General features: G+C 30.1%; 2 protein-coding genes across 2 annotated transcripts in view; one reads left to right on the top strand and one right to left on the bottom strand.

Annotated features, from left to right (window-relative positions):
- Positions 1-26,683, top strand: part of LOC145313731 (dual specificity protein kinase CLK2-like) — a 317,678-nt gene that overhangs the window by 245,894 nt on the left and 45,101 nt on the right. The window lies entirely within an intron of this gene.
- The window catches only part of LOC145315168 (zwei Ig domain protein zig-8-like), a 43,218-nt gene that overhangs the window by 16,233 nt on the left and 302 nt on the right, over positions 1-26,683 (bottom strand). Inside the window, exons 2-4 of the mRNA XM_080155209.1 lie at positions 7,094-7,150; positions 2,795-2,892; positions 1,352-1,468 (exon numbers count right to left, since the gene is read on the bottom strand). Coding sequence (XP_080011335.1) covers positions 1,352-1,468; positions 2,795-2,892; positions 7,094-7,150 — 272 coding nt within the window. The remainder of the gene's footprint in view (positions 1-1,351; positions 1,469-2,794; positions 2,893-7,093; positions 7,151-26,683) is intronic.

The raw sequence follows: 26,683 nt of genomic DNA on the forward strand, positions 1-26,683 counted from the left end.
TAAATATTTTTTTCCCTTAATTTATATGTTGCAAACATGTTTGAAATGAAAAAAAAAGTGAGATAAAATCCAATTTCTATTTGAAAATTGGATAAAATTCTTAAAACTGACTTTCCTTCCCCTTTCCCAATGTTTCAGTCATTTACTTGAAAATAATGACATGAGGTTTATTCTTTATTGCCCATGCCCATAGCCTTAAAATTAATGAAAAGTGAAGAGAAATGAAAAAACAAAATTCGATGCTAACATCAATTAAATATATAGAACATAAAGCTAACATGTTTTTATATTATCTAAAAGTTTCTTTATTTTTTCTCTTTTTTGTTTATTATAGTTTGTCGATATCTGACTTCTGCTACCATTTTTATGGATTAAATTAAACTTTAAATTATTAAATATCTGGGGGGGGGGGGGAATTTGTTTGATTTTCTTGTATCAGGATTTTGTGCACAACTGTTAAATTTAACTGCACCAGTAAATATATTTAACAAGGTTTCACTTTCATGAAATACTCTTGACCTTGCAGCTGTTTTATAAGCATAGTAACTGTTCTTTTTACTTTTAAGGTAAAATGAGAAGAAGTACCTATGTACTGAAGGGGAAAACACGGTGCTTTATAGAACAACGCTGGAAAGAGTCATGTGTGACGTCATAAAAATATGTCTAAAAAGGAGGGATGAGAGGAGAAGTTGGAAAAAAACCTCTAAAAAAGACATAGATAACAAAAGTATTTTCATGACGTCACACATGACACTTTCCAACGCTTTCATGCTAAAGACAACTTTTAAATTACAACATATCTAATAAGATTTTCTTTAAGCATTTTCAATGGTTGCTGTCATCCTTGTTATTTGTAGGATTACATTAGTAAATTACATTAAAGAATTTTCAACAGATGTAAGCAGAGTTTACACTATGGATTTATGGATAAGACAATAGCGATTAAATTAAACAACAAACCCTTCTTTTCCCGATAAATACCCAGTAGCAAAAAAAGGAGTTCAATTTAATTTGGGTGGGGGGGGGGGGGGGCGGATATTAAATATCCCCCACTGTCCTATCGTTGAATTCCTGGTTTACAAAAACTTTTGTCTGCTAGTTTTTGCACATTTTTTTAACCTGACACTTTATTTTCTTTAAATGTGCTGTTTGTTAAATTTTTCAAGAAAAAAAATGCTGCTCTAAAAGTCTTACTAGCTGGTTGGTTATATATTAGGTAAATCATAATGCAAGACAGTTGCACATTTAGATAAATATTTAAACTTTATTATATTATATTTCCATTCTTAGACTGCCGGAAAAGTTGACGGCGTTGAATAAAACACTTCCCTAACAAGCTAATAAACTATACCTGTAGAATCCATTCATCCGTTGCAGAGTTATAAATAGACTGGTATCTGAGATCAGCTGTGTAGGTGTAGCGACCAACTGTCAAGATATGAAGGTCAGAGTGCCGTATCCAAGATATCTAAAATGGTAAACATTACTTATTTTGACGTACAAAAGGACAGTTATTCGTACCGTCATCTAAAAGTATCAGTGTATTAGAATTAAGAGCTTATAGAATCAGGGCGTGAAACTCCCCAAAATTCTTAATAATCATAAATAAAAAGTTTATGTGTTATGATGAGGGATTTGCTGATGCGCTACTTATGGACAAAATTTACCTTGTTTTATTGAAGAGCAATATTTCTAAAGCCTGAACAATAATAATGGCAGGTCTATTAATTGTATATACTTTATATTAAGTACTTAATTCAGCCATCACATTAGGCATACAAAAAGGAAAATTATGTTCTTTTTTTTCTTTCTCTTTCACCTTTTTTTCCAGCGAAGTTACTCTTTAACTATATTTGTCCGTCTGTCTGCGAGTATTCAACAATGAAAACGTGATGTTGTGGGCTATTGTTAACGTTAGAGAGCTGATTTCTATGATTCCTAAATTTGTTGTCCTTCCAATCGTCCATAACGCTCTTAGTATGGGAATTTGATTTCTATTAAAGAAATATAATTTTCTCGGTTTCTATATTTTTCTTGAATCTGCTTAGCTACTAAAAAATGTTGTCATCCTTGTTTTATTTCTTTCTAAATATGTTGTAAATAGATGAAAGATTGATTGTGGGTTAGCATGCACATAAGGAGTTTGGGGTGGGGATATGCATTCTCAATAAAACTATTTTGCCTAAAATATTGTTGCCTGTCCAATCGTGATCGTTATTAAATCAATTGCTTTTAATTAAATATTTATAACCTTCCAACATTTTAGTTAGGTCTATCTGTCTGTTTTTAACTACGTAACGAAATTGGCTAAATTCCTCGTTTTTTGAAAAGTTTAATTAATGGTTGATTTTAATGACAATCAATTGTGAGAAATTAATGTAAAGATCGTCTTTACAAATAAGGATGTACAGCAAATATGTTACATTAAAAATCTACGAAAACTCTTCTATTACAGTTTAGCTGTGCTTTTTATCTAAACTCTGTAGTAGACGCTTGTTGATGCTGCGCTACTTATGGATATAAATATTTTAAGTTACGAATTTTTAAAAAATAACATGAAATATGTCTCCATGCATGAAGACATTTATTACAAAATTGTTATGTTTAGGTTTTTTTCATAAAATGTAATAAAAAAATAAATTCTTTTTCAAGAAAAAAAAATTCTCATTACTTATCTTTGAATAATGAAAAACTAAACATTATTTTGTGTATTTAAAATGGACAAAAAAATTATTCACTTACAATACATATACGTATTATAAATCATAATAAAATCCTAAAAAATTTTACTTACCGTTTTATTCTCCCTGTCAAAAACTCTACAGCTGAGATATGCCGTTTGTCCGACAACTCCAGTCACGTCTTGAGGCAGATCCGTATCAAAGTTAGGCCCTGAAATAAGAACAGTTTTAATAGTATTAAATTTTCCAAAGCGTAGCTTTCCTTTAATTGTATTTGTAAGTACGTCTTACGGTCTTTCTAATTATTGCACTTTTTGGACTAATTGGCTTTACAAAAATAGCATAAATTTTGTATAAAATTAATATATCCTTATACTAACGTAACAGGATGTCTGTTTGTTTGTACCGAATGATCTCGGTAACCGCTGAACCGATCGGGTTCTCCTTAACAGGGTAGCTAGGTCCCGGGAAGGTATATAACTATTTTCGGGGAGGGTACCACCACCCTCCCAAAAGAAATCCCTCTAGAAAAAAATTACCCCGCCCCAAAAAAAAAAAAAAAAATAATTTTTCTTAACTTTTTAAACTAAAATTTAAAAAAAAAATTTCACTTTTTCTTTTAAAATCTAAAATAATAAATTGGGTTATTAAATTTGACTCTCCCCTCCTTAAGTGCCCCTAGAGGCCTCTAGGGCGTAGCCGCTAGTATTTTGATATAGTAGAACAAAACTATAATAAATAGGAGCTTTGATATTCAAAGTATTAATATAAGCATATAAGATAAATTTAAATTTTATATTTTCAGTTTGAAACAATTATTAGCCTAAACTAAGATTAACATATATATCAGGAAATGAACAAACTCTAATGCATCAAATGCTACTATTATGTCTAAACTACATTAATTGTTTTCCCTTTCTATTATATAAGACGTTATGTGATTAATTCAAATATATGCTCGTTCATAACCTTTTATTCCCTTTATTATTCACAAAGGTTATAGCCAAACCTCATTATGATGAAAGCAATAACATTAAACAAGGATAACAATTTTCGAAAATATATCAAAATTCTTTGCAAAAGTAGATGGATATATGCATGTTGCTTCAGTTATCGTAAACAGGTGACCCAATCAGTGTTTAACTAATGGTATTCCACAAGCTTCAAAGAAAAAGAAGAAGTACAAGAGTATATAACCATCTAAAGACTTTTATGAAAATGAAATGGCTTAAAACCATCCTGTGACGGTGACCCATGTGAAGCTTGCCTTAAATCGGTTCAGTGGTTAACAATATTTTAACGGAAAACCCAAAAATATAGGATAAAATGTGACGTAATGTTTTTGTAGCGTTAGAATCTGGTTTAGTATCTTGTAGAGAAGCTGTGCTTTCAGCAATAATGCAAATATATATTCTTAAAAACAAAGAAAATATTTATATATTGAGGTAAACACCCTAATAGGGTGTTCCCACGAGTAAGCAAAAGAACAAATATTCTATAATTAGGAAGAAAAATTAAATGGAAGTTTTTTTGAAGCTTTTGAATTATTTAAAAACTATTGTCCCTACGGGCATGTGTACAGATATACTTTAATCAATTATTACTTAAATTTTAAAAAGAAAAAATCTCTGTCTACAGTAAATTTAAGAGTATCTATCTTGCTATGCCTGGAACTTTCTTTCAATTAATTACTTGAATTAATTCAAATGACAATTTGAAAAGTTACGTTTCAGCAACGTTTAGTTTGTTGAATACAATGTATATTTTCCGGCTCTAAATCTTAATATATTGTGTATCTTTGAATATTTTTACATTTAATTTGAGGTCTCAGAATAATGAAGTGGGGTTGGTAAATAAAAAATGTACTAGCAATTAAAAAAACACAAACAATTTGATCCCCTTTTGCAGCCAAAGGCATTACAAAAAGAAAGTATGCACCAAGGAACGCGTAAAATTTTAAAAATTGCTACAAACAAAAATCTTATAGACTTACATATCTAATAAGAGGTTCATTTGTCTTATATTTACGCCGATATTATGAACAATATTAAGCATCATTATAGAATAATTATACCAACGTTATAAAATTTTTTTATTTATATGGTAATTTCATGTATTATAATCATAGATATATTTATATGCTAAAAATGTTCCAAAATAACTGCAGTATAAAGTAAACATCCTCATATATATGAGGATTGCATGCTCACTATGTTTATTGGAAATTATAAATCCTCCAACAAATATAAATCCTGGTAGGTAGAATAAACAGGTATTTATTTATTTATATAAATGCAATATGTTATATTCAAATAAATATATTTTGATGGGATTTTGATCAAGTTCTACACCAAGGAAATAAAGTGAAATAGGTTTTTTTTAAAGTTTAAACTTACAAAAAAAAATTTATAAGTTTATGAAGATTTTAAAATGCTCTTTATATGCCTTTCATAAGAAGCTTTTAAAAAATTATCTATAAAAATCTGGTTTATAAGACAAAAATTGTCTAAAGGGGTCAGAATAAAGTCTGAGATAAGCGAAATAGTTTTGAAGTAAATCTTACCCTAACTAGAGTTAAGTAAATGAGTAAAGATAGTTTGTTATTTGTTAAGCTATAGTTTGCGGAACTGGTGACCTTGGAGGATTTTGCTTGATGCGGAAGTGTTGATACACCACACTATGTTTCAAAACAAGTGAGTTCTAATACATTGAGGGAGGGATGGGCCATTGGACTTTAATTTTAGTGGTACCCAAAGCTTTTAATCACTCATTCGCTGTCTTGAAACCAGCGTTGCGGAGCCGTTTGATTTTGGTGCGGCTCCTGTTCCGGCTCCGTCTCCTCGGAGCCGTCTGTGAAATTGGCGGCTCCGGCTCCGACCTAAAATCAAGAAAAACTCGACATATTTTTTTCCCACGTCTTTTTTTTGGCGTTGCTACAAAAGACCTATCCCTACAAAAGGTCTACTCTACAAAAGACCTACCCCTACATAAGACCTACTCTACAAAATACCTACCCCTACATAAGACCTACTCTACAAAAGACCTACTCTACAAAAGACCTACGAATATATATTGCTATATAAACATCAAATTTATTAATAAAATAATACATAATCAATACATGGCCGCAGCGCTCGGCCCCCTGGCCTACCTAGCCGCGGGCGCTCGGCCCCCTTGCCTATAACCTAACCTAACCTTACCTAAATATTGTAAAAAAAAAATTAAAATTTGAAAAAAATCTACTAACCACTTTTTGTAAATCAACGAAATTCTAAAATATAATTCAGTTAATGTACGATAAACATTCATACATTATTACATATAAGTTAGGTTAGGTTAGGTTATGGGCAAGGGGGCCGAGCGCCCGCGGCTAGGTAGGCCAGGGGGCCGAGCTCTGCGGCCATGACCTTCTAGCATTACGATTTTTTGTAGAGTAGGTCTTTTGTAGGCGTTGGTCTTTGGTAGAGTAGGTCTTTTGTAGGCGTTGGTCTTTTGTAGAACCGACGAGTAGGTCTTTTGTAGGGGTAGGTCTTTTGTAGAGTAGGTCTTTTGTAGCAACGCCTATTTTTTTACTTTTGAAGGTTTTAAAAGTTCAATTTTTGATAAAAATGGACTTGAAAAACTTAAAAGGGGCATTTGCACATGACAAAACAGAGTTACCAAATTATGATTTATAAAAAAAAATCTCTTTGTTTATCTAGTCCGGAGCCGGAGCCGTTTTTTGAAAAAAAATTACGGCTCCAGCTCCGGTTCCGGCTCCAGCAAAATATGGCGGCTCCACGGCTCCCGGCTCCGCAACACGGGTTATTTGTTTAATCTATTGTCTTATCCCTCAAGATCTCTGTAGACACCAGACTTACTAACAGACACAAAACGAATATTTCAGGCAAGTTTCTTCAAAAATATAAAATATACTTTCATGAAATAGCAAATACAGTTTTCCAATGAAATTTTTTTCAATTTTAAATGATTGTTTAAGTAGACAAAAATATCATTATTCTAATCCTACAAATTAAAAGGGACGATTTTATAGTTTTTTTTCCTACATAAGGGTATAGTCCCTTTGGTGGCAACGCACCTTAAGTGGCGATTCTTCGTATTTTTCACAATAGCTTTTCTCCTATTTCTAGCCCCTGCGGGGGGCTCTAACCTATAAAAAGCTTTTTTAAAAATACGACGAATCGCCCCTTAAGGGGTTTTGCCACGAAAGGGACTATTCCCCTGCAAAATAATTATTCACCCTCTAGTCCCTAAAACGTAAATCCATATTCACTGGGTTTTTTATTCTCTTACTTTCATTTTTTTGCTTAAATGTAAAAACTCTCATTTTTATCCAAGTTCTGTTTTACATACGTGTTTAATTGTGTATGAACAAAATGTAGGAAAAATATGCTAACATTTTAAATTATTACCTTCAGACCAAAGTTTAAATCCATAATCATCGTTCAGATTAGAGCCGCCTGCGAAACCTAAAAATAAAAAGAATTTTAGAATAAATTCAAATAACTGTTTACCATTTTTGTTTTGACTTACTTATATTAGTTTCTAAAAATACCTGGGTCAAATTTAAAGAAAAATCATTTATGCCCTAGAACGTCAACCACTTAACTTTGCACACGCACATATACTTCACTCCGTTTATTTATTCAAATATTTCAAAATCTTTAAGTCATGAAGCACAAATTTTGCCTGTGCAAAAATAATTTGCTGTTCCCCTGTGAAACTTTAATCTGTTATTATATCGATGTAAAGATGAAGTATTAATGTTACAAATTGTTATTATTATATTGTAGTGATATGTATTTAAAAGCAAGCTTCATGTTGGTCAAATGTCTGTAATTGACATGTAATCTTATCCTATTCAAAGCACGTTAAAATATGTCAGTCGAGACCATTTAGTAAAATTAAGCAGAAATTTTTGTGTCCATTTTAAAGGATCATATTTGCAAAAAAATTAACTGGAGTTTAAATAATAATGCAAATTTTTTTCCGGGAAATAATACCCAAATCCATCTTTTTTATATTTCTTAATCTAAAATGCTACCACAAAATTCAACAAATGGTAAATATGACTCTTGATTTTTTAAAGATTTCTAAATTATAGTATGAAAAAACAATGAATATCGGACTGTTTCTGCTTTGTTTTGTATTTGGTAGATACTAAAATTTAAAATATGTGGTATTTAGTCCTTCCTAAGCTACTTATGTACGTTATTGTCCTCGTTGATCTATAAATATTAAGTTTTTTTTAATTCAAGCTTTTCTATTTATGAATACTAAATCGTAAAAATGAATTCCATAAAAGATTTTTGTTACTAATTTTTGCAAACAGCAAAAACGCCACTTCACTAAAAGTGTAGAAAGCTTTAAAATTGACCATGTGTGTTTACTTTCAAAAACTAAATCTCTCAAATATAAATTTTAGATATTTTTTTTCGTTTATCTTTCTATTAACGTATTTATCAAAAACTAATAATTATGAATGATAATCTAACCTATATACAGAATGAAATAAACATTCCGATAAACAGTGAAATGTTATTTGTATTTGTATAACGTTTTTAATAATTCTTTTTCAAACCCCTCTCAAATTAAAGTTTTTTATGTACCGATTTCATTTATGTCTGTACTTCAAAGTTTCTATAAAAGTATATAATTCAAGTATTATGAACCTTCTAATTGGCTATGTTAAGTATTCCTTCAGAGCAGCTTTTACTGCAGAGCATAATTACAATCTACTACTGGCAAAAACATCATATTTGTCGGATTTAGCTTTCAATAAGACACTTTATTTGCATAAAAACTTGATGTTAAAAATAATTGACATGGACTGAGAACATTTGTAGAATCATTTCAGCAAATAAATTAGTTGGTCTGTTTTGTTTATTTACAGTTAAGCAAAGGTAATGGGGCAGTTTGTGCTGTCCTAATAATTTGCAGTTCTGGTTAATATGCGAATGTAATGGCACTCCTAAGGAAACATTAACCCAGTTGTTTTAAAATTTATACTTGAAATCACATTAATACTTAGGGGGTTGGTAGCCGCCCATTGTGAAAATCGGCCATGGGGTGTTTAAAAAAAGCACTCGATTTTAGTTTTGAAGGTTTTTTGAGAGTGTAGAAAACTGGCGTCCACAGTGAATTTTCTCGTGAGGATAATTTACAAAGTTGGACCGGCGACTGCGGCTGCCGAGGCTTGCAATAAGATAATCAATGTTTTGCATTTACTGCCCTATTTTAACAACTTTAAATACACGGTACTCTTAAAACTTTTTAAACTTTTGTATAAAAAAAATAGATCATTAGAATAGTGTATATTAAGATAGCATAAGGCATGTCAGTAATATGTCAGCCATGATCACCTTTTAAAAATGCCAGATATTCTAAATATAACATTACATATGTATGTCAATAAAAAAGCATATATTTCAAAGGGTATTTTAAGATTACAAAAAGATTTCTTTTATATAACTAGAAACTCGATTACTTTTTTCTATGCTAGTCTAAATCTAATAACAGTCATATAATTCATTGTATTGTATTTTTGATTTCTATTTTATAATAAGTAAAGAATCCTATCAATTATCACATTGATCATATTATTTACAAAATATGTATCTTAAAGTTGCTTAAGAAATGTCAAGATATGCAAGCTAGATAGAAAGAAAATGTCTATCTCTCAGTATCACTAGACTTTGGTACGTCATCAATTACGCAAAAAAATATTTTATCATGATCGCGAAAACAGTATAATCAGTAATTTTCAGAGTATTAGAGAATTAATATAAAATTAACTAGGCCTTACAATTATAAAAAGCGCACAATTATTCATAATAGCTAAATTGCATAGTAGATTTTAAACATCAATGTAATATCAATGCTTTTTGATATTTTGAAACTCTATTTTACATTGATAATGGTTAGATTTAAAGATATTCAAATAAAATTAACTTGCATTGTTTATATTCAAGCGGAAATTATGGCACAATTTATCTCTTAGTGTATCTCTAGACTTTATAAGCACCACTTAAACTATTTTAGTATCAAATAATCTTCAATTTTATAACGTTATAAAAACTGTTTTACATGAAAAATTATTAAATTGGTCTGGACTCAAGTCTAGTACTAAGTTTAGATATCTCAGAGAGGGAGAAGACAATGAATTGTAAATTTCACTGGTATCTAAAGTTTTATAAACTCTCTTGCATTCGTTGGCTAAACCATTTGGGGACTTTTACTAAATCTTTATTGAATTTACAAAGTATCAGTTCCTAAACCTCTTAGTTTTAATCTACAGACAAAAAAGTAATTTTTTATGACATACGTTATACCAGAATACGACAATATAACTGTTTTTAGCAGTGCAGCTACTCATAATTTGATACGTATTTACGTCTATTATATTTTCCAACAGTCAATTAACTCTTTAAAAATAAAAACAATCATTCTTTGAGCACCAGGAGTTCTGTATTTGAGGGAAAGAGTAGTGGACTATCAAATCATACATAAAGACTTTAAGTTAGAAATAAAATAGCCTAAATCATTTTGTTGAAAACTTTAAATTTAAAAAAAATAAAGAAAAGAAAATGAAATGAAATGAAATGAAAGTATACCATTAATGATTTATATCTATGAAACAACAATTTAATATGAACCCTTTGAATAATTGATAAGCAATAAATCAAATTCCTGTATAATCTTAAAAGTGTATTCGATCATGTCTGTAATAAATATATTGATTTATGACATACTTAGTTTCTCAACTACTTTATAACTAGGATCTGTCATAACATCTGTGCAATTTAAGAATCCTTATTTGTTGGTGGATTTATGAAATTTTAAGTATTAAACATTGCAAAAAAAGTAAACTTATCTAGAACATTTATGATATTGTTAGTCTGTATATTAGGTACACCGACAAACATCCTACTGCGACAAACGTCCTAATGCGACAAACCTCCTAAGCGACAAACCTCCTAAACGACAAACGTCCTAATGCGACATCTCTTAAGTAAAACCTCCTAAAATATTTTAAAAATTTAAATCTTTCACAACTTAATTTAAAAATGTTCGAATATAAATTTTAAAAAAAGAATTTTAAAAATTAAAGGTCGATTTTTGTTATGCATGATTGTATCGGGTTCAAAACCATGCCATTCTATGGCCAACGCAGACTTTGGGAAAACTGTCGGACGGATTTTTAATTTTCAGCCTGTGTGCAAAGTTATTCAATAAATAAATTCAATTAAAAATTATGTCCCTGTGTTTTATCGCCATATTGGATTTTATATTGTTAATTTGTATTAACGTTAGTGGATTTTGTTCTCAAATTTTGGAAGATTTTTTTATTTCATAATTTTTGAAAATTTTTAGGGCGTTTTACTTAAGAGATGTCGCATTAGGACGTTTGTCCCTTTAGGAGGTTTGTCGCATTAGGACGTTTGTCGCATTACGAGGTTTAGGACGTTTGTCGCATTAGGACGTTTGTCGTGGTAGGAGGTTTGTCGGTGTACCGTATATTATTTATTCATAGTTCTTTTTATGTGTAATCAGTTCTTTCCTAAAAATTGCTGCGCGGCTTATGAGCATAATTGTACTCGTTAAGAATAATATAACTCTGATACAGGTTTAAGATGACAGTACATTAATTTACAAAGATAATTTTGTCCATAATAATCGCGGTAAGAACACATTTAAATATGGAATTATTTAGTAAATGTAATGTTTTGGTTTTAAGAGTAAATATGGTTATAAATAACTCTTTCACCCATTCTATGCACATTATAATTCTATTGTAGAAAGAAAGAAAGAATAGACAGAATACTTATTTTTGTGCATTATTATTTAATTGTCTTTTTCATGCACTATGATAGATGGATTCATTAATATCTGTTGGAAATATTGTCTATTTTTATGTTACTTTTTGTTTTTAATGCATTTTATTTCTTAATATTTTACAAATGGCTTTGTCACAAAAAAAGGTTGCAGGGTTACCCTACTGCTTTATGATTAACATTGAAAATTACTTAAGCCGTTTTTTAAGATGTTACTGGACACACATACAGCTGCTCAAATAATTTATCTGTCTTAAATTATTTAAATTAATCTAGAAGCAGGTTTGAATTAAAGTTTGAAAAATCATTTTACATTGGATAATTTTTGCCTTCAAAATGCAAGCATAGCAAAGCAAAATACATTCACACAGGCTGCTATGTCAAGGATGACAACATACAAAAGTAGCAAAGCTCTGAAAAGTCTCAGAAAAATTTCTTGTTGATGCTATGGGCTCTGGAGTATTTTCAAGTAAGGCAAAAAAAATTGTCGCATTAACTAATAGAGTAGTTTAGAAAACTATATTTCTACTTTTTCAGAGTTTTAGAGCAGCTTTGCTATTCAAAAGTCATGACTGTGAAAAAAACATTTGAAATGATCGGAGCTTTAAACTTTAAGCAAATAAGCCAGAACTAAATGAAGCAAAATTAATAGCAGTTACAAATTTAGAGTTAGAAAAAATCAAGGTTGGTCAAAGAATAAAATGTTTTCAAGCTACAAAATCATGGGAGAACTTAGTTTTAAACAGGGGTCAAAATTCCAGTGGGGTTTTGGCACCGTAGAGAAAACCTCAAATGGTGAAATGGACAAATGAAGTTAAAAGTCAAATCCTTTGCTCAGGTCACACTGACTCTAAATATGTTTAAAAACAGAAGCGTGAAGAAGGAGGAGGGGTTGTATCTACCTGGCAACATTAAGATGGTTCTACCTCCTGTGTGTCTATCCCTCTGCACACCCCTCGTTTACACCCCACTCGATCGCTGGTTTAAGGGTAGTATCAAAAATCAAAATGGAGGGAAGGAGTGTCGAAAATTTCGAGTGCACGCCACTAGTAAAATAATAATTTGCTACTCAAAACTTTTAATGAATATTACTCAAGCATTTTTGTGCGTAAGTAAATATGTAGTAAAACCAAGAATGATTATGTTCATATACATTGCATCAATATTATTATGTTAAGAAAAAAAGTACATTAATGAGTAAAGATTAAGTAATTTACTGGGCTGCTTTAAACTTTCTTGAACTTTCATTTCATTATAGTAGGGTACTTGTAATTAAATATGAACGGATGAACAAACGTACATGAAGCTAGAAATTCTAGAATAGCTATGCTACAAATAATGTGTAAGCAATCACAAATTTATTCTAGAAACTGAATATTAATCAAAAATGTCAAAAGAAATTAGCCCCACGTTTGATAAATAGAATATTTGATAGGAAAGGAAATATACATACATATATAAATAGTGTAGTAAACATTACTGGGCACATGGATGACAACATCCATAAATTTGTTTTTAATTTAGGATGTTGATAATGAAAGTAATTACAATACGCATTTGAGATACTACGATTATAACATATAAAAAGAACCAAAACCTTGTCTTGCTTATGAATAATGAAATATTTCCTGATTGTACCTTTAGTGCTAGGCTTGAAACATTGTGCCTTATAGTTACAGGAATCTTTATTTTTCAAAATTATATGGGCAACAAAACATGAGAAAGTCTGTTCAGGAAATACCGACACATACTAACTGTAAGAAAATCCTCTCTCTAAGCCACGTATAAAGAATATGCTTAATGCCTTAAATAATATCGAACGACATACAATACAAAAGGGTTAGCCATGCATGTCCCATTTTCTTTTCTTTATGTATACGTTGCTTAGTGTCTCTATAACTACATTGCTCCCTTATTTTATTAAAAGAAAATAGTTGCAGTTGATAATTCCAGCAAAAGTCGCTTTGGTATATTTTTTATCAATCTGGCTCATACTTAAAAATGCATCAACAGTAACATGACTGCAGATCTGTTTATTCAGACAATTTTCTGAATTATGGATATTTTTATTCTTGTTTTGTCTATTCTTTTATAGGTTGCAATCAATACTAGCCTCTGCATTTAGTAATATAAAGAAAATGCAGACATTTTAATTGACAACAAGGACTATTTTATCTGTGGGTAGTGCAGAAAGAGAAATAATGATAATTCATAAATAAGCCAATATTTTTTAATATAAATAGCAGGCATAGATTTTCTGTAAGGATATACGTTTGTTTGTGCTAGTGCAGTGAGTAAAAATCTAATACAGAGCAAACCATGGAGGGATGAGACATTGGAGTCTAAATTATAAAGTTACCCAAAGTTGAATAAACAGATTCTCTTATTAGTTGGCTCAAAAACGTAAAGAACTAGATTGGTTTTAAAGAACTATCGTTGTCATAACTTTTCAACTGATTATTTTAATGTACATAAAGTTGATTTTGTTTATTATCATTTGAGTTGTACATAAAAAAAAGGTCAATTGACTTTTTCATTAAGATCCCTGGAATGGCTCCGTTTTCATGATGTATTTACTTTGATAAAAAAAACATCTTTGCTTTTTATTTGGTGCGCCTTGTGTGGGTTTCTCTCCCCAACGGAGTAACAGGCGGACGTATGGACATTCCCTAATTATAGAGAATCTTATTTGCTGAGCATAAAACAGCAGCATACACCAATTTCGAAATTTTGGGTCAATAAAAACTAATTATTTCCGTCTACCCTATTCTAACTGACAAACATAATTAGTCAAAAAATACTTACTTTTCCAACATTCAGGCCGAAAAAAAGAATTATTTATACAAAGTGTTTCAAACATAAGTTGTAAATTTAAGAACTTTATAGAGAGTATTTTAAGAAATTCTCTGATATTCGATTTGAAACGGCTGCGGCCAAACAGCATAGCAAATATGTAGTCTGCAATGGGCTGTTTATTACACTTGTCCCCAAGGTTTTATGATAATGTTTTCTTATATTTATGTTTAACAACTTTAGGAACTTTTATAAAATTTTTATTGATTATTTTATAGGGTTGAGTGTCTAAACGTTTTATCTACTTATTGCAACTTACAGAAGGGGGTTATATTGTTTGTCATCATTAGGGATGTACAAGGTACATCAATTTATGGCAATTGTCTTTTCCTTTGTACCTTTGTATGACTATTTTACTATGAATATTTTATTAGCTGAAGGCTTAATTTTTTCAGATTTAGCTTAAATGTTTGAATTTTAACGGACAATCCCTCGTTGAAGTGATGTTTGTGCTTAGACGGCGTGCTTAAATTATATCATAACTTTGATTTTAATATCTTTGTGCTCATGTCTCTTAACATTTTGTTTTTATGTTTCCAAGAAAAACAAATTACTTGGGACAAAACAAAATCCTTGATTTAAAGAATGTGTCGCGGGGTAGTAAGTGTTTTTGGAGAGCCATATTTATGAATATAAGTGTTTTGATAAACACACATAAAAATACCTAAAAATATTGGAGATTTTTTTGAAAATAAGTTTAAGGTAAAGTGACATCAAAATTTATCAAAATTGTTTTTATTGCAAGACAAATTAGTTTATTTGCTTTAATTACAGGATGTTATTTACCTATTTAATATGTATATGAATTTTAATGTTCATAATATTTTTTTACTGAAACGTACATTATTTTTATTGACCTTTCCCTTTAACCCTTTGTTTTTAGCCACAAGGTTTTAACAATAAAATATGGCCAGGTTCCTTTAGTTTCCAATCAGAGCACCAAAAAAATACCTCTATTCCTCTCATTGTTATAATTTTTAAGATTATTGTTCTTAAAGGTAAGATTAGAACCTCTTTGAAGTTAGGGAGCCTGGAGGGTTAGATTTATGTTTTAATAAAGACCATAGCTGTGTTCTCATGTATAGAAATGAGATACATTTTTAGGATAAAGTGTTTTAGGTTACAGCTTTACAACCTGTTACCATATGGATACAAATTTTATATGACAAATCAGATTCCTGATACAAGCTCATATTTAGGGGATCAAGGTTTATGTTTTATATTAATTGTACTTATTTGCATCATTCTGGGGGGGGGGGGGGTATCATTTACTCCACATTTAAAAATATGGAAATGTAGGAAAACATGTTTTAAGACAATAATTCTGGAGACATTAAGCTTTCCTATCCAACACAAATATATACATACTTACAGGTTGATCAAGAGAAAATTTCTTTTTTGGTATTTAAGTTTTTTATTTGTTGACTCTTTATGTGATGGTATTTCTATCTATAAAATGGCATTTAAAAGGGTTATTAAAGTCACTGATAAACACGCTGATCAATAAATAAATAAACTAGCTAGTAAATAGGATAAATAATTTTCTTCATGTACCAACTTTCTGTAAGCAACTCAAGTCCAAATGAATGGAATGTTTTATTTAGATCAATGTAAGATAAGTTTAATGTACTAATTATTGGCTACCATATTGCAAAATATTATTTGATTTTTTTCTATAAAATATAGGAAGTTAATATAAATATATCCTACTATCAAGGATTCATGGACGGGACCATGCTCCATCAATACAAAGTATTATGTGTTGTAATTTGCATTTGGTAGCTGGTTTATTTTCAGAGGTAAGGAAGGGTAGACATTTTTTAGAGGTAAAGTCAACTTCCTCTCATTGAAAATCGACTGTTATGTTTTGCTTTTTTGTAACCAGCCTGTATATTCACACACGTACAAACAAACACACACAGACATACACACGCACACAAACACACTCTATGCATTGTTAACTTAATCATTTGTCAAATATTCACACACAAGCCTTATGTAAATACTCTTTCAAAATAAACCTCTTGCTTTTTAGATTTGCAGATCCTCTTTATTTTGTCCGTCAGTCAGTTTATTCCAATCATATAGATGAAAATGTTGCTTACTTCGTAATAATACTAGCGCTGCGTCCCTATCATCTAGGGACTCTATTTTCAAAGGTTTGGAGAAAGACAGAAAAAGCATCCTAAGTCTTAATCTAAACATGAACTATGCTTAAACCATCCGGGGACCTATATGAAGCTTCCCTTTAATAAAATGCCAATCAGTTCATTAATTCTTAAGCTACAGACAAATAAACCTTACTAATGTATATAATAGGATTTCAACCAAATTTTAAAATCCAGCTGATTTCTTATGTCATAAAAGTTCTTTTTTCTTAGGCTTATAAGTAAAGTCTTTTATAATATCAATAATAAGTCTTTGTCATTTATGACTATTTTGATTTAATGCCATATAGTCGACATACATTATTGAGATTGTAAGTCAATAATATATTTCCAACCAGAGGTTGCGTCGCTTGCAATTATAATTGTCCTTGTTATAAGGCAACATACTTAACGAATAAAAATAAATTTAGGAAAAGAAGGGTAATTAAGTTGGTTATTGGTTTTTATGTGTCTGCTTGCCAGCTTAAAAAACAAGTTACAGAAGGCAAAACTTAAGAAATTTTGAGGAAAATTATTTGATTTACAAATTCCTGATCAAAAACAAATAGGGAATATGGTTTTAATAACAGCATAGCATTAGCTTCTTTAAAATTCATATGAAACATTCGGTTGGCTAATTAGAAATAAGATTAATTGAATGAGGGCTTTAATGATTATGACATTTGAGAAAAAGAAATATGTCTTATTTTAATTAAGCAATGATGAAATAAGGAGATTTATTTTAAAATCTAAATTTTTTTCCCAGAACAATCTCGTTCTGGTTTTACCATGTTTTACCAAGTTTATTTTACATGTTAAATCTTCAGAAAATGATCAGTCCTATGTCACGATTATTTAAATAATTCAATTTCATCTTTTTTACCTCTTGCAAATTTTAAAATGAGGTCAGATTCAATTTTTAGAAATAAAATCCTTGTCACATATGAAAACGTTGTGTTGACATAAAATTTCAAAGATTTTTGTCCACTTTATGTAATTTACAAATAGAGGTTATTGTTGATAAATAAACGACTTGGCATTCTGTGATCTACATAAATTTTTTGGCAAGAGGTTGACTATGTCACCATTTTTAGAATTAAAACTACGGTCTAATGTCGAAATAATAATGATACAAAAGTTTCACATGGAAATCAAATACTATCTGCAATTTTTTTGCCTACGCTTCAAAGATTTTAATGTTAAATATTTTAACTAATTTTCATAATTTTTTTTCAATTTAGCCTATGGTAAGAGTTTAAAAATAGCAAGCAATTTATAGCGTGCAGTAAAGGGGTGTATGGCCGGGTATCAAAAACTCCATTAAAATTGAAAATGGGCAGGTCTGCCTTCTTCTATTTTCAACCCCAAATGGTTTAACACCCCCCTAATGAATAGTTGTGCATACCACTAGATAAAATAGATTATTGAAAGTTAATCACTTTAGACCAATCCTTAAAAACAGACTTAAAAACATTAAGACTTCCATCAACAAGTATTAATATTTTAAAGGGTCCTTCCCATGTTACAAATGAATTAAAAGTGTGCAAATATGCATGCACAAGTAATTCAACACACATCTTTTTGGGGTGTATATACAGCACAGCTAAAATTAAACCCAATCCTCAACCTGACCAAAATGACCAAAAATGAGGTGTTATAATTCAATTAGTTATGTATTCAGAAGCAGCTCATAGAGTCTATAAAAAGATGTCCTCATACATACAATAAAAAAGACCAATAATAGGCCAGTATACATTTTAATTCACAAAGGGTAAAATATATTCTGGCCTATCATTGGTCAATTGTATTGTATACGTATTTTTTTTATATTCACTATAAGCTGCTTCATGTATACATCTTATTCTGTATTTCATTTTCCTTATATAGAATTAATGTAATACTTTTCTAATTAAAATATATACGTTTTCTTACATACTTTGTATACATGGATCTAAAGACAATAACTGCTGAATTGATACATAAAACTATTCCTTCTGAAGATTACAATAAGTGAATGAAATGTTTAAACACTCGATTTATTGAACGTATATTCAAGTGAAGTCTCAAAAGTTTGAGTAATTTAAGAAAACGTTATTATAATACTTTGCGTAATAGTATAGAAGCAGCCCAATGTCCCCACCCTCCCTAGTTGTATGGTGTTGTATGGTGTATACAGAAAATGACACAGCTAAATCTCCCTAACATAACAAACAGACAGCAGATTTTAAATTTGGGAGTTTGCAAGAAAAAAATGGCAATAAACTGAAGCAGTTGGCAACTTAATTTGTTAATTGCATAAGTGTGTTTTTCTTCTCTACATCAAGTTAAACTTGCAAAGCATATTGGGTCCTAGCATGGAGAGAGAGATAAGTTTTTAAATGTCCCATCCCTGTATTACTGGGTTTTAAGTTAATTTTCATCAAGATTTTAATGGACCAAGAACCAATAAAATCTTTATATTTGCTCCACGACGTACAAACAGAAATTCTGCATAAAAAAAGAGTAATTGCTACAAAAGAAATGAATGGTTTGTACACCTTTATGTACAGTGTACAGTGTCTGTATCATTTATCATTATTTTTATCAAGTATTCATAATATTATTATGCAGTAATTAAGCTCTTCATCATATGTTTCATAACATTATTTTTTTACTATCCACTTTCCCCCAGCGCAGGAACTCTATAATTAAAGTTTGTTCTATGCGTTTAACGGTCTGTCATGAAAGATCGTTCGCTAAAACTAAAGAAATAATCTTGAAATTAGATGATCTGTCGAACAGAAATTTCATATTAAGATATGTTTTACCTGCCAAAAAATGGCATCAAAAATGACTATAACATCTATTGCTACGCCTCAATATAATAAGTGAACTTTTTGCGAATCTTATTTTGACACTTTTGAACTCAAATAAGTTTTAGCTTAATTTTTTTAACGCACGAATTTAGTTCTAAATTTTTTTTCTTCCCTTGCGCTTTTTGTCCGAATGGATGTATTTTTTTACTTTGATCATTATCTCTTTTAATTTCAGATAATTGTATTCTGTATATCTTATCTATATACAGTTCACAACAATATGATTAAAATTTAACTATTTTTTTTGTATGCTGACGTTACAGGTTTGAAAACTTGCAAAATTGGTACTGTTTAAACTCTGTATTATAACACATCATACCAGCGTATAATATTTTAAATGAATCTATGAAATCATATTATACATTTTATATCTATTTATTCTATACCTAACACAAACCTACGTATGACCTATAATCTATTACTTTAATCTATCAATCTAATAATCTTGTCATTGTTTTATCTATCTATTTTGTGTAACAGGCCTACATCTGACCTATAATCTATTTCCTAAAAAGGTTGATTCGGTAAAATCAGTGATATAGACATTAAACCTTTAATAATAACACCCTCCTCCCCCCCCCCCCCTCAATTTTATATCTTTATTAGCCCATACGAGGAGTTTCGCCTTAGTAACCTTACATAAAGTTATACTAAAGACCAATTTAATAAACTAGTATTTTAATTTATATTCAATTTTATGGATATCGTCTTCCTTGTTTTGAATAAACAGAAAGAGGTGGATTTTAGCTGGTCCACTTGTGAATTAAAGGGTTATTACCTTGATCCTTGCTCAGTACGTGCAAATATGGCCTCAATAAATAAAATTAGGAAAAGAATCTTATCGGATTTTATTTCTACTGTTTCCCGCAGGGCTAGATACCCGCATAGGGTTATAGTAGCCACAATTGTAACATTATTTTTTTCTCACAGAAATTAAATGTGGTATATTATAAGTTTGTGTTTATAGCTGACACTATATCTATATGACGTATGAAAATGACATTGAGACTGCATTATCTATAAAACAAAGTAGAACTATGTCTGTCTGTCCGTCTGTCCACTGCACTCTGAGGCGAAGCTTCCGTGAAACCCCCCACCCCTTAATTTTTTTCTTTATTATTTCCAATGACTTCCCAATGACTCTAGAGGCTAGAGGCGAAACCGTTTAATGGTGGCGGACGGACGCCCTGTTTTTTTTCTACATGGAATCTTGAAAGGATATCGTTTGTCTTCATCGAGAAGTAATATTTCCCCATCCCATTTTTTCACAGATTTCTTACAAATCAACAGAAAATGTACTCCATGAAAAAATATAGAAAAAAAATAATTTAGGTATACCTTAAAACTAAGATAGTCTTACAAATGTTGTACTTTGTAATAAGTTATTTGTAATAGGATATTCCTGAATATTTTATGTGATCCTAACTACTAAATTTTTTATTAGTTTCTTTTTTAAAAATATTTATAAAACAGATATATTCCGCTGTCTCTTTTTAGGTGGCTCGGTTAAAAACTTAACTCTTAAACGGCTGCTCAGCTGCAGATGGTCCAAAGAGTAAGCAGCTGCGGTTAATAGTGTACCTAGGTAGCAAACTACAGTGTTATTAGTAGCTGCTGAAAATTGTTTAATTATTGCCAACTGCAGTTGCGAATTTTGAAAAAATTATATAAGCAGCGGATTGCTAAAAAAAACGTGACGCCTATCTACCAAATTCATCTTTAAAAAGTTGCAAAATTATATGAACACTTTATATTCTTTTGGATTTGTGCCCGGGAAGAACAATCAATTTTACAGCATATTTTCTTATTCTACATTTATGATTTTTAGATACTTTTTTCTATTTGATTTATTGGATAAGTATTTTTGGGTATAACAATAATACAAAGTATAACGATGTCTGTCTGTATGGCCATCCATTCGGGTGTGACGCTGGGGAAATAGAGATTTAAATTTTAGGATTGTAAGTCAATTAGACTACCTCAACAATTGCAAAAAAAACACGCCCCACAAAATAAAAGTACTTTAATATTAGAACGTAAAAAAATAATATAATAAATGAACAAACAATGTCCTGTGCTACTTGAATGTTTTTGAGTTTTTTGTTGGTTGACATAAAGTCAACATGGTAAAAATTACTTAAGCTCAACAAAGTGTTTGCTTTGAATATAATAGACGTATGAGAATATAACAAGGATGATTACGTCTAATAGTATTGAAGCTATAAATAAAGACATACAATGAGACAAAGAAAGAGAGTTTTAGATAATGAAGTACGAGGAGTTTATTTTTTTAACAACTTTAACAAAAGGAGCATTAAAGATGGACAGACAATCTAAACGAGCAGACACCCATATCAAATTTTAACACCCACTTTACAGTTTATGACATCCCCCAATGTGTGTCCAATGGGAGGGGGATACAGGGGTGATCCCCCCCCCCCCCCAACTTGGACGCCTTGGGTGTGAGATCTTTACAGAGGTGTAATACTGACAAGAAGAGGACTGTTATCGTCTGGGGGGTTATGGTGTGGTTGCCTTAGAATGAAAACAGAATAACCATTATGCTAACCAAATTAGACAACTTTTGTGACGTTACAGATGTACAGAGGAAAGGAAATATATTATTTTAAAATTTCAAACCCATCTTAATATAAGTTTACAATGCTTTATAACTTGTACCTTAATTCATGAAAGACTTTGAATTTCAAACCCATCTTAATATAAGTTTACAATGCTTTATAACTTGTACCTTAATTCATGAAAGACTTTGAATTTCAAACCCATCTTAATATAAGTTTACAATGCTTTATAACTTGTACCTTAATTCATGAAAGACTTTGAATTTCAAACCCATCTTAATATAAGTTTACAATGCTTTATAACTTGTACCTTAATTCATGAAAGACTTTGTTAAAAATTTTATGTACCTAACATAAAAGTACAGACATGAGGTAAAGGTTATTTTAGGCATACCTGCCTTACTAAAAATCATCTATTAACAGGCCATTAGTTAATTAATAAGAAATATAAATAGAAGGAAAGAAATGTACATAACCAAGTATACTTTATTTAATGATTTTCTATAAAGGTATAGAAATAGAATTTTAATATAAAAACAAAAAATTCAATGAAATTAATGCTTTTACTGACATATGTTGTGTTAGAAAATGCTATTATTTTTTAAGAAGTATATTTACGTCAAATTCTTTTAACGGCAGTGCGGAAAGACCTTTCCAGTATGGTTTCTAAAACGATTAATATCTGCTGTATTAGAACTGGTTCTCAGCCATTCTGAAAAGTCATGTATAGCATCGTATTACAGACCATTTTCCACGAATATTAAAATAAAAATCTTAAAATTAATACCAGGTTTGTTAGCTTCGGACCTTCGGGGCTAACAAGACTGGTTTTAATCTTTTAATTGTGCATTTTAATATCCGCTATGAGATTTCTATACAACAATGCGATAAATAGCTAATCTTAAACATGTGGTAGCAGTCTTAACCCATACTTAACCTAACTTAACCTACAATAAGTAATAAATACGTTATTGGTCCTAATGTGATTTGAGGGAATCCGCCAATAGTGTTCTAAATATTTTAAGCTTGCTCTAAAATATTTACAATTAACTAAGGGAGGTTTATCTAGTAAAAGAACATTAAACAGATAAAAAGGAATGTTCATTTTATGTGTCATTTAAAATCAAACAATTTAACTTTTTACTCTTGTTTTCATGAAATACTGTAAAATTCAACAATGATTAACAATGTCACAAGAGCGAAGCTTACAAGTGTACCTATCGTGTTCGTAGGAGGGCCACCAGCAAGGATATTGGACTGTAAATCATACTCTTCCCAAATGTTTTCTTAACTCGTTTTTTTCCATCGTTATATACTTTACTCCTTAATTAAAGTCTTTGGATGCTTATTTTTGTCCACACCCTCCCCTTTCGAATACAGATCCTCTATATGTCAGGGGCGTAGCCGCTAGTAACAATAACAAAAAGAAAAATCTACCATTTGTACCCTTTGTATTGATACTGCCAAAAAGTTAATGGTTAGGTAATTAAGGATGGCCCAGCTTGGGTAATAAAAATAATATCATTGATAATTAAGAATCATATATTTCATTAATCTTTAATCAGAGAGAGGAACACATTGTAGATGATCAAAATCATGCATGTTCTGTTGTGTGAATAAACCTTAAAAAATTGTTATAGCGTACCAAGCCTCTGAAGGACCCACACTAACTTGACTTAAAAGCAGAAATTAACCAACCAAAGTAATTTCAGAGATCCTTTGCTGAAAATAAAACGACTGTAGTCATAATGTCATAATAAGCAATGTTGATGTTATGTCAGTCATTACCACTTTTATCGGTAATTATCACTTTTGTATAACGCCAAAAAATTTACATTAATTACATTATTAAAATTATCATGTAGATAATAAGACAGCTATAATAGTTTTATTTATAACAAATGCGATATATACCATTGAAATTAAAAGTCTATATTTCTATTTTTTCCACCCCACGAAGCAGTCAAAATATGGAGTAAAATTAAATCTGGTTAAAAATGAACACAAACACTGCATGATTTAAATTACTGAAAACCTGTCCCTTACTCTAACCTTAAGATTCCCCCCCTTTTCTTCTGATCATTTGCTTATCTTTGTTTTCACATTAGACCATGTATTCTTTTAATTTTAGACTAAGTTTCCTGAATTTCTTTTTATTATTTGAATAATATTCTAAAATATATTTGAATTGTATTAATGTTAATTTTTTCTCAAATCTTCTGGCATAAGGAGAAACTTAGAAATTATAAAAGGAATTTTTTACATTTAATCATTTTGAAATTGACTAAAATATCTTTCTTTAAATTTTGGAATTGTGAATTAAACTTCAGGAGGTTAAAACACAATGAACTATAAATCAATCTTACCCCTTAAAAAATAAAATTTTCTGCTTTTATAAGTTTTGATAATGTTTAGGCAGTTAATTGTAAGTCTTCCAAGTAAAGTTAATTGGTACGTGCAAAGATTAATGAATTGTCTTATTTTTCCAGAGAACGCGCCTAATGATTTTCGAGTAGTCACTTTTAATTGAATAATTCGAAACATTTCTCTCCTAGGAAAACCGAACTACTTTTAGTGCTAAAGAAATAGTAACCCACGATAAATCTGCTCTTAAAGTATCAATATATGAAGAAGAAAGGTTTTTTTGTGAAGCAAATCTCTTAAATATTTTAATAAAATTATTAAGATTAGTTTTTTTCAGGGGACAATTATGCTCATACCCGTCCCCTTCTTTTAAAAAAAGTCCCTAGAAGCTAGGAGCGAAACAGCACTTAAATCAATAAGTTTTGTCAATAAGTTAAGAAGTAATCTATCTTAAATGTGCCAACATTTAACTTCTGTTGGTAGAGTTACTACTACATTTCTTTTACCATGTAAAATTGACAGAAAAAAAAATATTAAATGGTTTTAACGAATAAAAACATTAGGTTAAAATTTGAAGAAGAAAACAACTGCAACTGTCAAACAGAACAGACCTAAATTTTATAAAAAACCTTCGTGTTAAGTGAACCAATTTAATTTTATTTAATTACTAGTGGGGTAAGGCTACAACATTTATGCCTTCAAGTAAATAAGAGACAATCCCTATTTCCTAATGAATTCTCCCCTAAAATGTTAAAGTTAACAGGAATCTAAATTATTTGATAAAAGAAAACAATTAGGTGCCGGACACTGACGGAATACCTTACAATCAGGGGCAACGGATTTGACATGCGAAAAAATATTTAATAGCCTCAAAATATTAACTTTTCGTTGTTTACCTTATTTTTTTAGCGATAATATTAACATTATCAAATAAGAATAAAGCCTAAAAGTTTCAAAATTGTTATAGTTTTTTAATGGAACAAAAGTTTATTCTTGATATACCCCGTGCCTATAACCGTGCAGTCTTTTACTTTTTCATGATACTTTAGGAGGTCTGCTAGTCAAATGTTTAAATATAAGTTTATGTATCATACGTTAAAAAATCTTTTTGTAAGCAATACTACTCTACAAATCTAGTTATGTCTGTTTGTTTTTCAGTAAAGAGTAGAGACCTCTAGGGGCACATAAATTAGGGAGAGGGGGTATTTCGAACCTTCAATTTCAATTAAATTTTTAAAAGCAAAAATAACTATTTTTTTGGAAGGATGTCTAACTTTTTCATTGGGGATTCTCTTGAGAGGGGGCCTTACCCGAAAATAGTTATAGACCTTCCCTGATACCTCATGAAGCTTCACTGTAAAGAAGAACTAAATCGGTAGTGGTGGTAACTGATATCTTAAAATACACACCGATATATAGACAAACAAAATTTCTAATTATTTTCTAAGTCTAATTAAAAAATATACTTAATTATTCCTTATTTCTTACATTAAAGAAAAATAACTCAAGACTATCGTTATTAATTTAATTAATTGGTTATTTAACCTTGGAAACAAGAATTCACAAAAGAAATAATGTTTAATTGATTATTCTTTTATATGTAAAGTTTCATATTGTTTAATCTTTTTAAACTTAATTGGTAAAAAATTGTATTACTTTGTCAAATATGTATCTATATCTATTAAGAACATTGCGATTGACAACCATTTTAATTTAGCTAGAAATATCCAAAGGCCTGCATATATGTCAAAAGCTTCACATGACTCCCAATATGGGTTAATAAAAAATAAATCTACATTTTATGGCCTTTTTGAATTGCTAACAACATAAAGTTTTATATTTTGACTTTATGAATAAATCAATCAACGAATAACTATATTTAAAAAAGACTTAAATACCCCATACTCAATAATCATCATGGAGGAAGATGACATTAAGCTGTATATTCCCAAATTCATTGGTTTAAAAAGTTTTGAGTAAAAAAATTAGTTTTATTTATCATCAATATACAGATGAATATTAACCCTTAAAACCTGTTATAATAATTAAATATTTCCATAATAATTATAATTGTATTTATATAAATATCCACATTAACTCTTTCTATTTATACAAATAATTGGAAACTTAACCTTGAAACAATATCAAGAATGACAACATCCATAAAAACGAATCTAAGCAAATCACAATTAGACAAACGAACATTATACTTACATCCAGAGACTTAATTATGAAGGTGCCTCGCTTATAAAGTTCGGCCTCATCATACTAGGAATCACTAATTCAAAGTTGAAGTTAATAGGACCGTACTATCATGTAAACTTTATGAAAAAAATAGCTAAATAGTTACATTACGAATGTTCGAACCTC

Source organism: Acartia tonsa, chromosome 3, assembly GCF_053477335.1.
Source record: "Acartia tonsa isolate MP-2025a chromosome 3, ASM5347733v1, whole genome shotgun sequence".
NCBI classification, from domain to species: domain Eukaryota; kingdom Metazoa; phylum Arthropoda; class Copepoda; order Calanoida; family Acartiidae; genus Acartia; species Acartia tonsa.